We start from the raw sequence: 16535 nt of genomic DNA on the forward strand, positions 1-16535 counted from the left end.
TATATGCATTAAATCCTTTTTTATGCCAAAACCCTCATGGGTTAAAATGCAATTATTCAAAAGTAAGAACAAGGGTCAAATTCAAATAAAAGTACTTTTGTAAAAGGGTTTTCTGGTTAATTTAGGGTTTTTAAACGTGGTTAAATGCAAGGGTGGCACGATGTTTATGAAATGCAATGCAAATGGAGAGTTTTGAAAATTAGAATGTTACACTCCCTTGCAACCTGTTGTTCTTGGCGGCAGGTTACGCCCATGCACTGGAGCATTTCGCGCCCGGTTGCTTCTGATTGTACTAGCTAGAATTAGTTGGGGTCTTCGTCTCTCGGGAGTTAATGCTGAGATGGTCTTCACTCTTCAGCCTATCATCTTCACCGAGTAAAAAGAACACACTACCAAAATATAAAAAAAAGGAAAAAAAAGGATATAGATTGTTGGATGAAACGCGAACATGTAAAGCCTGTAGTTACAGCTAAAATACGTCCGATTGTGCAACTTGGAAAAATACAAAATTATGTAAACTTTGGCATGTTAACTAGACAAAATAACAAACTATTTGGTCCATATTCGTTATTTTTGGAGCCAAAAGCAGCACCAGGCCGTGCATGTTGACTAGTGATCCGTACTCCAGCAGTACTATTTGAAGTTTGTACATTTGTTGCCTGTCTCTTCGATTAGCAACAGCTGCACTCCAGATCCTTGTTAGAGGGAAAAAGAAGCAGAGCCCAGGTACAACCAGGGAGGTTTGCCTGCATCGCGGCATCAAGAACCGGTACTGGCATTTAACTAGCTCGGGAATAGTAGGCATTTAAATGTTGCAGGGTACCCATCTGTCTTCGACTTTGAATGCTTTCCTTCGATGATCTGTAAATTCGTGCACGTACTTATACCGTGCCTGCAACCTCTGTTTTTATCGGATGTCCCCGAAGGGACTGGCAACCTCTGCTTTGGGAGGACATATGGTAGCTGGCTCCATTCGTTTGATTGTGTTTCAGCTGGGTGCTGATATGTATCTTAAACTTCAAATCCGATATCTGCATCCATGAGATGACGCGATGGATCGATCCCTTTTCTACCTTTTGACCGCAAGGAAGGGAGGTAGATCGTCGACCGATCGATCCAAAGCACGTACGGCTTCCAGACACATGCAACACCTACGGGAACAGAGGAAAAGCCGAAAAGGAGACGGGCCGGAGGAGGAAGAGCAGCTAGCACTGCAGCATGCAGCAGCCGGTGGATCGAGCAAGCAAACGAAACAAAAGGAAGATTCCACGGATAGCTTCCATCTCACTCGTGACTTTACGCGGCCCGTGATCGTTATGTGCATGCAAAAGCTGAGGGCTGTGGCGTTCGATTGGACTCGAGATCACCACCAGCCACGGAGAAGAACCCAATTCTCCGCTGCCCGGATGGGGCGCAAGCGGGACAAAAGCTCACGTCCATGGCTTTTGGATTCGGAAGGCGCGCAAGCCGAGCCCACGCAGCTAGCTCGTACACACACAGCGCCGGCCTCATCAGTCATCACCGACCATCGCCTGATAACTGATAAGGTGCCCATCCCTGACACGTTCAGGCAGTGATCTGTAATAATTGTCGAGCTTTAAGCTTGCCACGGCGCGTTAATTACTACTCCAGTCCGTATCACGGAGCAATCTACCATGAACGCTGTAGCTAGCATCTCGATCGATCTCTCGCGCACAGTGGAGCGCCCCGGCACATACTTACGTACCTGCAGCCAGCAGGAATCCGGCCGGCTGCCCGAGAGAGTTGGCTAGGTACCGTCCAAACGAGGAGTTAACGTGAAGGGTCCCAGACTCTCTGCTTCTGCTTCCGGGGAGCTAGCACTCATGCATGCGGCCGGGCAGATAGACGACGCGGAATCTGCTGTGCGGGCTAGGCTAAACAGAGCGTTTTCGACGCACATGCATTGCGTAGGTATTTAGGCAGGAATGCAGCATGTAGGGTGTGGCAGAGCAGGAACCGGGCTGCTGTTCATATACTCTCGTATCATCAGTTCATCATCGCCCGCTGCATTGCTTCGCCGGCCGGCCGGCCAGTTTCGTGGCTGCCCGTGTGCTGCTCTGGCCAGCGAGCGTTAAGGCTTATCTCTTATTTTCTCTTTACCTTGTTTAAGTGAACAAAAATATTAGGCTATAGGCATGCGATACTTGAATAAAGCTTAGGACATCCACAATAATAGAGTTAATATCAACTGGAGTCAGTAAAATAACACATCCAATGAAGTACCAAGTTGTACAATGGTAAAAAAAAAACATTAACGCTTAGCCGACTCTTAGACGATTTTTCTTAAAGAGTCTGTTCTCTTCTCTCTCATCTTTCTTTTTCATCCACATACTGTCTGCGAATTTCAAGTAATACTCAATCAAAAGTCAGCCTTTGCGGATGCCCTTACATTATAGCATCACTATGGTCGAAGGATCTCTGGCCTAATGGTTAGGGGCTCTTGTGAAACCCTGGAGGTCATAGGTTCGACTCCCTAGCTTGGGAGCGAATTTTCAGGCTTGGGTTAAAAAAATCTTCTCGTCCGTCCCACACCAAAGCACGGGTCTAAGGTCCAGCCCGATCTCCAAGACCAAGGTTCGGAGAATTTCAGGACTTGCGTGAGAAGTTCTTTTTCTTACAAGAAAAGCCCCGGGGCTGTCAGCTCCCCGCGGGTCCTGTTTTTTTATAGTATCACTATGGATATCCTTTCATCATCGGCCCTGGCAACTCGGCTTATCATGCTGTCACCCTATAGATTTCTATATTCACCTAAAGGTTCGGAATTTGAAAAGGTGAAGTGCCCAGTGAAAACTACGCTTCGTGAAAAATATGCAAACTCATGACGTGAGCGGTCGGATCTATCGGCAACGTGCGATGCGACATAGGTTAAAGGTGGGATTTCTAAATAACCATTTAGCTCTATGCCAACGGTAAATGAGGGGGTTATATATGTGCAAAGTAGAGTTAAGTGGTTGTTTGAAATCCCACATTTGAACTTATGTCATTCATTTTTTATCCAACAGCTACGGTTGTAAGTTTCAGTGAATTCCAGTTTTCACTCGACTGGATACTTCGTCGTTTAAAGAGGACGGGTGATCTGTGTCCTATGTACGTAGATTCATCGGTATCGGTATCTGATCCTTAAGAGCATCCTTCCGTTCAAAACTCATTTTCATATATTTGATGTAGTTTTTTGTGTCTATATGGTCTCGCTATTCGGAGGCTGGGTGTTGAACTCTTTTGGGTTGTATTTGCTTGATGCAATCACTAGAATCAATAGAATAAACGTTACGAAAAAATAATTACGGGTTTGCTATATTTAAGTCATCTGGTTTAGTTAGGGACAAGTTCATTGCTCAGCCATTGTATCTAGATTGTGCTTTAGGATTCTGGACAAACGATGAAGATGAGGAAGTGGAAAATATGTATGGCGTCCAAGTATTAATCCGATGGTTTTGATGCTATAAGACTGAGATATAGCCACACTCGTATAATTAAGGATGGGTGTGAGTTATGTGGGATAGTCATGTGACTGTTGTATCGATAGGTAGATAAAGATACGACTGATTACCAAAAATTACTGTGAATTAGTAGTAATTTTTTTTGTTTAACTGTTTGCCCTGTTCTTATTTGATCCTGTGAACCATATCTTCGAATCTGAAACGACGGATGGCACATTCATCTTCATGTGTCTCAAAAAAGTGAGACGTCAAAAAGGAAGGCCTTGAAGGAAAAAAAAAAGGTTGAAACGTCAAAACGGCATGCATAAAGCAAGAGTGGATCCAGCACCTAGCAGCCTGTCTCTCGCAACCTTCCGAGCCGCGGAGTAAACAACGTTGATGTGAGGGTTCATCATCAGCCAGAAGAAAAAAAAACTAAAAAAGAAACCTTGATGTGAGTGACGTCCAATACACAATGTTTTGTCTATGCATCGAAAGGATGCAGTACGCGCACCATAGCCAATGGCGCAAGCTAGCCGTTGTGTCCTCGTTCCACTTTTCTCGGCGGAACACGGGACCCGAAATCCACACGAGCTAAGCCACCGTTTTACGAAGAAATGTTTTTGTCGTCAGCCTCAGCATCGTCCAGAAGACGGCGATTCTTAATTAATGTAAGCATCACCTATTGCCTAGCGACACTGTTGAATTTGATAGTGCAGTAGACCATAGCAATGTGCCCGGAGTCCGGTGCTTCCATGAAATGCCATATGCACTAGTACATCACTACGTGCTAGAATTAGAGAATCCAAGAGTTTACGCATTAAACTTGCAAACTGCACGCGATTAATCGCGCAAGAGCTCCAACTATCATGCATCGGATGCAATCGGGAAGCTTTACCTGCCTATGATATGAGCCTCTATCAATGGGTGTCGGGTCGGCATGCAAGGCAACGCGCCGGCCTGCCGTAATGCCAAAAATTGAGAAGAAGAAAAATGACGCGGCCGGTGGAGTAAAACAACGTGCGCCGTGCGATGCTGTCTCCTTCACACCGTCGTACTCCCCGTTGGCTTCCCGAGGAGGAGAAAACACGTCGTGAAAAAACAAACAACGACGCAAATAGTTTACGAGAGGAGTACTCTCTTTAGGGCAGGACGACGCCTCCTCGACGTTGCGCGCATCTCCATGTACTCTCCTTTGGCCCGTCCCGCTTGGCCCCATCCCCTCGTTCACTCCCAACACCGGATACCCTCCACTCGCAGAGCAGAGCAGTTCGTCACAGCCGCCCCAGACTCCCAGAGTGCCACACGCAAAACTCTCTCCACGCCGGTGCCGGGAGTCCATGCACCTCCGGTCGGATCCTTTTGCTTTACGGCGACCGGGTTATTATACTATTTGCAGTGATACCGGGGGGTGGAGTGATTAGTCCGCTCACTCTCAGCTTCCATTATTGGTTCCAAGAAGGCTTTAATCGCCTTTTGTGGCCTGTGCCCCCACACGAACGATACGGGCAATCAGAACAGAGTCAAAACCCCGCCTCCTCCCTATATATACGCGCCTCGCCCGGTCTCACTCTCGTCTCTCGCTCCCCTTCCCCTGTCCTCCCCCACGAAGCCGAGCACCGTGCAGTGCGTCCTCTGCATCGGCCTCGACGCTCGGCAGGGCCGCGTGTATGGGGTCACGGCAGGACAGGGAGAAGGGAGGAGACGAAGCCGAGGCCGTGGCGCCGGAGCCGGAGGAGAAGCGCGTGCAGCTGGCGGGCGCCGCCTACAACATCAACGACAACGCCGACATCCTGTCGGAGATCCTGTCCCGGCTGGACGGGCGCTCGCTGGCGGCGGCCGCCGGCGTGTGCCGGCTCTGGGCCGCCGTGTCGCGCCGGGACGCCGTCTGGGAGGCGCTCTGCCTCCGCCACGTGGGGCCCACGGCCAGGTCGGGCCTCGGCGCCACCCGGGCCGTCGTGGGCGCGCTCGGCGGGTACCGCCGCCTCTACCGCCTCTGCCTCGGCCCGGCCCTCGACCGCCTGGGCCTGGCGGCCCACGCGCAGGCCCGCGCCCGCCTCTCGCTGTCCCTCTCGCTCTCGCTCTTCTCCATCGACTGCTACGAGCGCCTCGGCGGCGCCGGCGCCGGCGCCGGTGCAGGGAGGCCGCCGCCGCCCCCGTCGTCGCTGCTCTTCCTCTGCAAGCCCGTCGACGTGTCATGATCGATTCCATTGCCTCATTCCTTCTCGATCGCTCATTCAATGCGGGCCGTCCGATCCGGTTGTCGTCGCGTTCCTGGCCGGCGTGCGCGCGCAACCTGTTCGACGACGGCCCGCGGTTAAGATAGTCTCTCTCGTTTATTTTACCACCCACAATAAGAATTGATTATGCATTGAATTAGCTGTACCGGAGGGCCATTGAATATGGAAATAATTAGTGATTTTTAAATTCAGTCTTCTCCCTCTCGCCCTCTGTTTTAACGTTCCTCGGTGTACGCTTGGGCTTTGTTTGCGTCCGCTTGGCGACTTGCTGTTTCTAAGCACGCGGTTTGTATGGCTTCCCCGTGTAGTTGCTTCGGCTGGATGCTTGCGTGCAAGTCGCGCATGTGATCCCATTGCACTTACGTACTAATCACCTCAACCTCGCTGTTGCTTTCGAGGTGATCCATGAGTGACCGATCGAGATGATGGATGCCGATAGATCTCTCGCCGGATGATACAATTGTCGCAATCTGCACGCCTTTTTGCCGAAAAAAGGCAAGTTGTTAGCTTCTACTGGATACACTCGTCACGGCTCGCCCAAACTGCTACTGCTGCCCGGGCCTCCGGGAACCGCCAGCGAACTGGACCACCGGCTGCATAGTGGGGGGTGTTCTTGGGAGTTGGGATACTAGTTCCATAGGTACCGTAGGCCGAATAAACGCAACAATGCTGGTAAATGCTTTACAAGGGTATTGGTAGGACATAGGGTATGCGGAGTATTTGTGTAGCCAAAATATTGATACGGAGTAGATGTTTTTGTTGCCCATGAGCTAGTCAAAGTTTGCAAGGAAAATCAACTACGGAGCAGGATTTATTAGTGAAGAACGCATTGGCTAGTCAAAAAGTTGATCGATCAAGCAAGCACAAAAGTTTAGCCATGACCAAAAAAAATTAGCTACAGTGGACATTAAGACTAAAAAAGTTTAGCCTTGACCAAAGAATTAGTAGGGTGAACTTTGGACTAAATCTAGCCATGAGCTATTTGGGACAATGTCCAAACAACACCCGCCCTGAAGGTAGCCACGCAGGATTCACCCAAACGAATTTCTCCAAAGTTTTTAGAGGTGATACCGCTGAAATTAGTTACCGGTCCTACTGCAGTCCTACTTGTAACTTCCCGGCTCGTCCCCTACTGGAACGAAATCGCTTCACGGGCTCCGATGAATGCAGAAATTTTGTCCCTGATGCGTGGCAGGGGTGAGCAGGCGGGGGGTACGGAACTACGGACTGGGTCGGCTCCCGCTCCGCCATTTCAGGCTTTTTGCAGAGAGCGGCACCCGGAAATCGACAGGCACGCAGTCAAAAGGTTAATAAAACGGACGGCGCGAACACGTTCACCGCTTCCCCGGCACGTCCGAGTCGTCGGTCATCCGCGGACGCTGGCTGAAATGCCTAGCCATGCATTGATCGTGGAGCTGTCTCTAGCTGGATCTACGGCCACATCAACGGCCCACGCACGTCGCGATGTACGTGGTCTCTGGTCCGGCCAGGCGCCGGCAGGACGTGCGACCGGACCGAAAGCGCGCCGGGGAGCATTCCGGATCGGGAAATAAAACGGCCTTCTTTTCTATTCTGGAAAGGGCAGAGGCAGCTGGCTCGTGCTGCGCGTGCATGCATGGGACGGTGTTGTCACGTCGATCGACCAGCTGGCTACACAGACGCACACAGAGGAGTGACGCAACAGTAGCGTAAAATGGAGCTGCCCCAAGCTGCCATGCGTAATAAACCGATCTTGCTCCAGTTGGGAGGAGTATTTTTTTTAGGGCGGTTGGGAGGAGTATTTGGCTGAACACGGGGCAGATTTTTATACTAGCATGAGCTTTCCCGGCGCTGCGCGCGCCGGAGTGCTCTGCATTCGCCTGGCAGAATGGCATGAATTTAATACGACTCTGCTACTGAAATCGGGACAACTAATGCGAGCTCTCTCTAGCTTAGCATTTTGCAGTCTGAGATCCTGGAAATGCGCAGGGGCGTGACATACATAAATCCTGAAAGTTTTTTTTTGTGAGCTACGGACCCTGCACCAACATGGCCGAATCGATCATACGGGTTACATTCATTGCTCATCGGGCACCCACAAGCCACAGGGCCACAAACACGGAGAAAGCTAGCAGGATCGTCGTTCAACTGCCATCCACGTCCACACGCGGTGAACACATACTTGTGTTACGCGGGCGTCCTCCACCGGTTGGGGAATCTCTGGCCTCCGTGTAAACGACATAGAGAGTGCAGCTTCGTAGCCTTCACAAGACAGGCAGATCAGGCGCAGAGCGCGTACGTTCTTTGTCGTCCGTGGACAATATAGGTCGTCATGCATGCAAATTAAGCTCTGCCCAGCTGCTATGCATCTAGCTAAGCTAGTAGAGTACGTACACCCATCATATCATACGTACTCGGTAGTCGCATCGATCAATCGAGATCGACCCTACAACGCAACAACACATCCAGAAGAGATCCCTAGCGCCGCGCAAACGACACCGAGATAAATATCAAGAGTCCATGAGCTGAATGCTTTCTCACACAGAACACAACACATGCATCGATTCATGGCATATTCGCATGGCCGTCGACCTGCCACCGGGAGTTCACGAGGCGGGCAAAGCCGCAAAGAAACGTTGGATTTCTCGGGGAACGACCGGCCAACAATGTGTCTTTACGAACTAGCGGCCGATCGATGGTGGTTTCGTACGGTCCGCTTCGCAGGGTTCTTGGATCCATTGAGTAGCACGTTACAACTGCCAAGACCGGCTGGCCGTCCTGGTCGCGCTGGCTAGCTAGCTCGATCGGATGCAACTAATGCATGCAGGGGAGAGCGTCACGTGTGAGAAGATGCTGTGTGCAACCTCCCAAGACCATGCATGCATGTCCGTATCTCTTGCATATATGACAAGCTCCCGTGCCAGGGCCAAAAAGGATCTAGACCGATTGCATGCATGCATGCAGAGATTTGTTCATCCACGAGTGAAAACTTGCAACGAAGGTTTACGTAACTACTACGTTTTTCGGGGATATTGCCACTGCTGGATGCATCAGGTGTGTTCTTGGAAGGACGGTCATTAGTTTTTCCTAATTTGTGCAGGCGGCCATGAGACGCCGTGACTACTGGCGTCGTACGTGGATAAAATTTTAAGTAGCGTAGATAAAATTCATATGCATCATGTGTGGTAACTAGCAAATATATATGGACCATCTGCAAGACAGCGGAAAATTTGGATCAGAGCTTGCAGTCATATTTGTACCGCTACGGAGCCTGCCAAGCTGCAGGCAGATCAGGCATGCATGCAGGAAAAAACCCGACGGAGGCAGGTTCTGCATCGGCATGACAGTTAGGTATGCCGCATTCAAATCTTCTGTCAAATTAGGTACATGCATGATTCACGTTAGATTTTGAAACGAGAGACGGGCCGGCTAGTAAACACTCCCTCCGCGTCTCAAAATAAGTGACGTGAAATTATATAGATTTTTATACAAATTCATGTCACTTATTTTAGGGTGGACATCTCAATTTGATTCATTCATGCTAGGTTTTCACACGGATTACTCGCCTGCAACCAAGTCCAAACATTGCAATGATACTTGTTCTAATCAGCGGGTTGAAGATAGCTAAATGTAATCGTCAAAAAGGTAGCTAGATGTTGTGCTTTCTACTTTGGTTTTAGTATTCCTCCCTTTATTTTTTTGTTTTGCTATTGATAAGTCGTTTGTTTTTAGTTAGATATCGATCGACATATTAGCCGTCGGATGACATTCAAATTTTAATCCAACGGTTCTGAAATGTCAACTAATATTTAAGGCTCATTTCTTTAAAAAAGTTGACTTAGAAATAAAATAATCACACCCATATTTTATTTTGTTAATTCTTTTTGAGAGTTGTGCTAAGAACGCAACAATTCGAGAAAACTCTATAGTTGGGCATTTTGAGAATCCACCCTACATGAGAGGCTAGGCCCAACAGCTATGATTGGGCCTTAACTCTTTGCATCTCCTTGAGATTTCCAGTGGCAGATGACATTTGTTCCGCTCGTAAGTATGCGGTCCATGTTTGGCCCATATAGATGTTCGGGCCAACAACGCTTTTTCAGGAGAATTCTCAGGAGAAAGAACAAAGCGGGGAGCCCGCTTGGACTCCGGCCTTCTTTTTTTTCGTGATCAGCTTAAACTTCCGGGTCCCGGCCTTGACCTGAAAAAAAAGGAGAGCTACGGAGCAACTTACTCATTTGCCTCTTCGGAGCTTTTAAACTTGCGTAGTGTTTTAAATTGTGCTTCATCATGTTCCATATACGCGCGTCACTTTTTCTGTTGTTCTACCAACAATATTCTTCCCTGCAGTGAAACAAAAATGTTTTGTAGTGAGCTGAGCTTTGTTCCTTGAAAGCAACTTTATGTGTTAGTCCAGTACATATTTTCCGCAAAATTATTGTTTTGTTCTACCGTGCATCAAAATTGTTCTGCAATCAATGCCCCACGATTCTTCTTCTTGACCGCATGTTCTTCCTTCCAGAGAGTAGCAATAGTCTGCACCAGTGCATTCACAAATTTGCACCCACCCAAATAAGTGATGGCAAGTGCTTCCGTGCTCTTCCAAATTGCGCCGAGAGATCCACGTCTTCCGTTTGCTTTAAAGTTCGTGCAAGAAAATATGTTTGGAGAAGCACTTCCCGTAACCGTAAGCCGTAAAGGATTTGGTTCCTTTCATTATTCTTTTGGTGATCTCCAGTGTTATGGTCCGGTATAGAAGTAGTTCTGCGGTTCTGCCACTTCTGATTATCACAAAACACCACATGCGTGCACCCACTACCCACCTTGATCGCTACTGTGATGGCATCCAAAGACTCGCGTCAACAGCAAAACAACAGACCTGCCATGAATCCTGCCGCCGCCCACAGCGATCGACACACCACTTTCTAGCTTCTTTTTTATTACGCATATCACTAGGACAAACACCTCCGATCACTTCACATCATATACAGAGAAACCGGCCGGTCGTTCGTCTGTTCGTTCGTGTCGTGTCCCAGAGGCTTTTATAGCTAACGCTGACACCCATGTCAACAGCAACAAACTAAAAAGAAGAAGAAAGAAAACAACGGATAGGGGCAGCAGGCATGGATCATATCGATCATAGCTACATACGGTCGTTCAGTCCTCCAGATTTGGTGTTAAAACCTAGCAAGAGAGAGCCACACGCAGCGATCGGGAGGGGCTTGGATTGACGGGTCGGTCACTTCCTCCCTTTGCCTTCGCCGTAGAGCCGGAAGAGGTTGAAAGCCGAGAGCAGCGAGATGCCGACCATGCTGGCGCTGGCCGCGATGGCGCAGGCCACGCCTCCGCCCGCCTGCGTGCAGAACCGCTGGTAGAGATGGCACGTCTTCATCCACTGGAACTCCACCTGCCCGTACTTGCCTATCAGCGCCGCCTCCATCGCCACCGCCACCGCCCCGATTATGATGTACGCCATCACCTGAGAATCCAGCCACATTTTACATATAATCAGTCGTTGACACTTGGGAAGAAAAGAGTTAGGAGTAGTATGCTGTAAGAGCTTCAGATCGCACAAGATCAAAATCGGTCGGTGCTGCCATGTGGTGGTACACTGTGATCAGCAGAAACCATATCGTGAGGCTTATTTTTTGTGTGCCGGCTCAGTAGATACTAGAAGCAGCCGTGCCGAACTCGTCCGACGAAATGAACAGTGCAGTGGTACCACGATATGTTTGTGGGAGTTCAATGATAGGAATAGGCAATTGAAGAACCCCGGGGCAGGGCTTCACATTAATAGCAGCACGTGGCGTTGCGATGCTTCTGAACTTTCTGAACTCACCTACTAATACGTCCTACCAGTATATATGCACCCACTGTCCATCCAGGTGCTCGATGAATTCAGGCAGCAAACATATGCACATGTTTCATATTTGACCGTGAGCCATCATTCATTTGGAGATGTGGCAAACATGCACGAGCGATCTCCATGCTTTGCACCGTTAACCCTGTTGCATCTCTCTCTGTACATCTTTTTTTTAGGGATGCATGTTGAGTACAGAAGCGCAGGGTTACTGAAGAAAAAATGCATCACGATGCTGGGGTCGTTGTTATATGGATCTATGTTGCTAATATTGCGCGTCATAATAATTGCAACATTTTTTTTATTTTCTTGAGAGAGTCCTAGTTGAAAGTGTTTTCTGGTCATAATGATTTGTCAATTTTCATGGAACATACCAAAATGTAGGTAGGCGTTGATTGTGATATATGACCTGCTGTACGGGCTTGCTCTGATGCCCAGCATTACTGCAGCAGCTAGATGGCAAGACGTGATTGTGACACGACGATAGCCCAATCTATAATTTCTAGCATCATAGCAGTGTCCCATATGCTATGAATGCAAGATCCAAGCAGTACTTTACACTTCTACATTAGACTTTTTGGTGAAGGTCTCAGTATGGTCAGCAAGTTTTTTTATTCGATTTTCTGTGTCTGAACTCTGAAGATGATAAAGAAAAATATCCCTTGCGTCAGTAAATCCATGCAGTTCCCCGGAAAAAAAAATTAAATTCATGTGGTTTCATCTGTTCTTTCAAAAAAAAATTAGGATATTTTTTGTTCTTCAAAATACATTGTTTATGTCAATTTGAGAGATCAATTGTTAGTATTTGGGCGGGTGAATTCGATCGATTACATACTGTGGGTCAGTTTTATCATACAGTACTACTGTTCTCTTCTCTTGGGAAAAAAAACGAACTACCAAACATCCGTTCTTGGACTCCTTGATAGGGGAATTAACGTCTGTTTTTTCAGGGGAATAGTTTGCTATGAAGATACTACCCTTAACATTTCAATGTGTGTCTAAGAAAACATGCAATATGTGCTGAAACTTGGTTTTAGGTAGGATTTCGCTTATACGCAATTAATCATCTCATTCTTTGTACAGTGGAAACTCTGTTCTATGTCAAGAAAAACAGAACAGCATCATTTACACCTAAAATATGTGTTGAAACTTGGTTTTAGGTAGGACTTTTTTTGCGGGATTTTTTTTAGGTAGGACTTCACTTATATGCAATTAATCATCTCATTCTTTATACAGTGGAAACTCTGTTCCATGTCAAGAAAAACAGAGCAGCATCATTTACACCTAAAATATGTGTTGCAACTTGGTTTTAGGTAGGACTTCACTTATATGCAATTAATCATCTCATTCTTTATACAGTAGAAACCCTGTTCCATGTCAAGAACAACAGAACAGCATCATTTAAACCTAAAATGTAAGCCGTCATAGACGAAAACTCACTCCTTGATAGTGATAGACAATGAGACAACCATGCTATGTTAACGAAAGCAAAATGACAAGGAAAGCTGATGGTGACAACAAAGACTTGCCTGATCACAAGAGAAGATAGCCCATGCCAAGGGCCTGCTGAGAAGGATACCGCCTCTCACAATGCTCAGCAAGCACCTTGCACCCTGTATGAGGCTATAACAAGCAACCATCCCACTCGCTATCACCAAAATCCTGCATGAAAGCAAAAATGACCTTAATTTAGTAGTGTATTCTGCGCCTTTGATCACTGCTTCTTCAGACTTGAAGACAGAAAGAAGAGAAAATCAGCGTTATGAGGGCCTCACACTCTATTTATCTACGTACTAGCTTGTACTCCTCATGTTTTTCTAAGAGATTAGTACTCCATGCATTCGCCAAACATGAACATTATGGAGTATCTGACGACTTGGTGGCCCTGATTAGCTTTTCAGTAGTTTGTCTATACTTGGCACATAACACGACTCCATCCATTGGCCCAATATGAACTTATGAAGATGGTCCTGCTAGCTACCTTGCAGGTGTTAAATATGGACAGCAAAAGAACTAACAAACACACAAGCCTAATGACTTGAATACCACCCATTGATGCCTGCCAAACATCCTGAATCATTGACCATGGAGAACTGCTGGAACACCATTCGAATTTTCACCCAACGAGTAATTCACAAAAGAATGTGGTAAAAACTGTAAAACAAAAATCCTAGATGTGCCTCAACCGTGCTTGCCGGTAGGCGAGGTGAGAGAGTCAGGCCATGCATTTACAGGTCCCATGCCATGAATGATCGAAACAACAATTTAACGCTGCATCGGGCAGCCAGTAGCCACAACACGTGGTAGGTAGGTAGCCAGCGGCTACTCAACTCAACAAGAGTGGAAGCACCGATCCAGACGGAACACTAGTCTTCTTGCTAGCACCCCATTTCTCACTTGGCAAAGAAAACACAGAGAAAACCCCCCTTCTTTTTCCCCTGTGATGTTTGATGTCAAGGACAAGCCCGTACCATTAATGGAGTTTTCCTGCACTTGGTACGGCCACGACTGCCCATCTGTCCACATGCAAGCAAAAGCGTTCCCGGTGCAGCCACGCCATGACACGGCGGCACGATATGTATATGGGAGATGGCCGTTGGCTCCGACAGGGAAATAAAACAGCCCAACCGTGCTCTCCTCCGCGGCTTTAAGCGGCTGTTCCCTCTGCAACGACGTACGTCTACGGGTGGTTTGCTCTGCTCGTGTTGATTTCCCACTTCATTTGCTCGTGCGTGCATTAAGCGTTGAACTGCTCATAATGCTAAGCTAAATACTCCGTACGGAGTAAACCTAATAGACGCACCAAATTAGGGAAGCTTTTTTTCAGTAAATCAGCTTGCGATGATACCTTAGAAAAGGAAGTGGTACTGGGACATCGATGAAGTTACTGTCACTAGGTAGGTTGTAAGTAGTGGCTGGATACTGCACAACCGCTAGGCAAGGTACCGATTACCGAAATGGTACTCGTTGCGTGAAAGCAACAGAGAATCTTGGATCAATGGGTTTCCATCGATGACCAGTAGAAACTAACAATATCGTTGGAAGATTGCTGTATCGTGAACAACCATAGCACTGTCCGGTGTTTATTAAAAAATGAAAAAGGTTCCGCTTTGCTGCTGCACTGTTTGACGGCTTCAGTGAGACCGCGACTAGTCAGTCAAGAGGGAAAATTTAGGCGTCCATTGGGGGAGGAAGAGCTTTGCTTACACGAGGGATTGCATGTCGGTGTAGCGGGCGACCTTCTGGATGGAGAAGAAGGTGCGCGACTGGCGGTCGGCGCCGAGGAGGGCGGCGGCGAGCACGGCGAGGCCGCACGCCGCGCACCGCAGGAACACCTCGGCGGCGCGCACCCGCCGCTCCAGCGACGCCGACACGCGCCCGCCGGGCCCGTAGTAGCACACGGGGACATTGCCGGGGCTCACGCCGTCGCCTCCGGCTCCGGCTCCGTTGGCCGCTTGCCTCATGGCTGCTACCTGGTGGTCTCTGGTTTTCCTCTGCTTTTACTATCGAAACGGAGTGCTGCGTTTGCTACTACTACTGACTACCGAGGACTGATGGAGACGAGAGAGCCGGAGAGAACCCCGAGCGGCGTAGCTCTGCTGTCTGCTGTGTGTTTGTGTACGCTGCGGGGAGCGGGAGGTATTAAAAAGGGCAGAGCTGAAGCAGAGGATCGTAAATGAGCAGTGTCTTGGCTAGGCGCACTCCACCAACCGGTTTGTGAATTTAATGGCTGGATCAAACGTTTACTCCGAGTAAAAGTATTGGTTTTACTACGCATATTCATGCACCGGAGTATACCAATGGAGTGTACGTGTAACATGTGGCGAGATTGAGATGATGGGTCGCTCTGCCACGAACCAGAAGAGGAGATTCATTGAAGATTACTAGATGTGCCCTCTTTGTCAGGGGCTTGGAAGTTGGGAGAGCAGATGACAAAGAAAATGCATTTCAGATCATCACAAAAGAGAAATTTATCATAAAAACAAACAAGGTTTAGACCGTGATTATATGTAACAACTTATAGGAAAAAGTGTTAGGCCATCCACATTGGTAGGATCAGTATCAACTCTCAAGTTGATGTGCCGGACCAGTTTTTTGGAGGTGCTCATAGCGGTAGGGTGTGCGTGCGTGCATTTATGGGGATTAGTGTGCGTGCGTGTTGTGAGCGTTTGCGTCTGTACTGTGTTTCGTAAAAAAATACTAATTCTAGATGATTTGTTAGAATTAAATATTATGGTGTATAATGATAAAAATGTCGACTCATTGCTGACGCTTAGTCGAATCTTGGCTAAGAATCCGAATCTTCTAGAACCGTCAATTATTTTCTCAATGTTGTTTTCCTTTCCCTGGATCAACGAATTTCAAATGAGAGTCCATTAAGAATCAACCTTTGTGGATGCCTTCAGAAAATAAACTAGTCGACTAGGAAAAATATCTGAAACCTATGTAGCTAATAAGATGATAATACCGATTTGACTTTCGTCAGGGGCGGAGGCAGAAAAAAAACGTAGGAAGGGCTAGAATAGAAGAGATGATTTATTGTGTGTGTGTGTGGGGGGGGGGGGGGGGGAGTATAAAAACTGAAGCTTGTAAGATAAAATTACAAAGGTTATGAAGGGGTTTAAGTAAAATTCCAAATCTTAGGGGGGACCAGGGCCCGTGCTGGCCTGGGTGCTGCCTCCGCCACTGACTTTGGTAACAGCCATGCTTATGCATGGTCTATAAATGTATTACCATCAAGATGCAACCTACTAAAAGGTTGTTACTCCTCTCTTCCCAAAATATAAGTCATATAAGTCTTCTCATAAGACAAATTATTCAAATTTGACATATATTTTTATCAAGTAATGATTTGATATTGTATCATATACGGAGTATGATCTTTTTCTATAAACTTGGCCAAATTTTCAAAAGTTTGACCAAGGACAAAACTTATATGACTTATATTTTGAGAAGTAGGGGGTATTATTTTAACTTTGTATATAAATTCAACTATATTTTGGTTAGAAAATAAAA

General features: G+C 47.4%; 2 protein-coding genes across 2 annotated transcripts; one reads left to right on the forward strand and one right to left on the reverse strand.

Moving 5' to 3' along the window:
* Positions 1–4721: 4721 nt before the first annotated feature.
* On the forward strand, positions 4722–5871 carry LOC100840591 (F-box protein SNE). The gene has a single exon (XM_003561900.4). The coding sequence runs from the start codon at positions 5111–5113 to the stop codon at positions 5639–5641; it is 531 nt and encodes a 176-aa protein (XP_003561948.1). The 5' UTR covers positions 4722–5110; the 3' UTR covers positions 5642–5871.
* Positions 5872–10539: 4668 nt separating this feature from the next.
* On the reverse strand, positions 10540–15155 carry LOC100837609 (CASP-like protein 2U2). The gene is made up of 3 exons (XM_003558546.4): positions 14727–15155; positions 13049–13181; positions 10540–11138 (listed from the first exon to the last, which is right to left on the reverse strand). The coding sequence occupies exons 1-3, from the start codon at positions 14981–14983 to the stop codon at positions 10899–10901; spliced, it is 630 nt and encodes a 209-aa protein (XP_003558594.1). The 5' UTR covers positions 14984–15155; the 3' UTR covers positions 10540–10898.
* Positions 15156–16535: the final 1380 nt, after the last annotated feature.

This window comes from Brachypodium distachyon, chromosome 1 (genome assembly GCF_000005505.3).
Source record: "Brachypodium distachyon strain Bd21 chromosome 1, Brachypodium_distachyon_v3.0, whole genome shotgun sequence".
NCBI lineage: Eukaryota > Viridiplantae > Streptophyta > Magnoliopsida > Poales > Poaceae > Brachypodium > Brachypodium distachyon.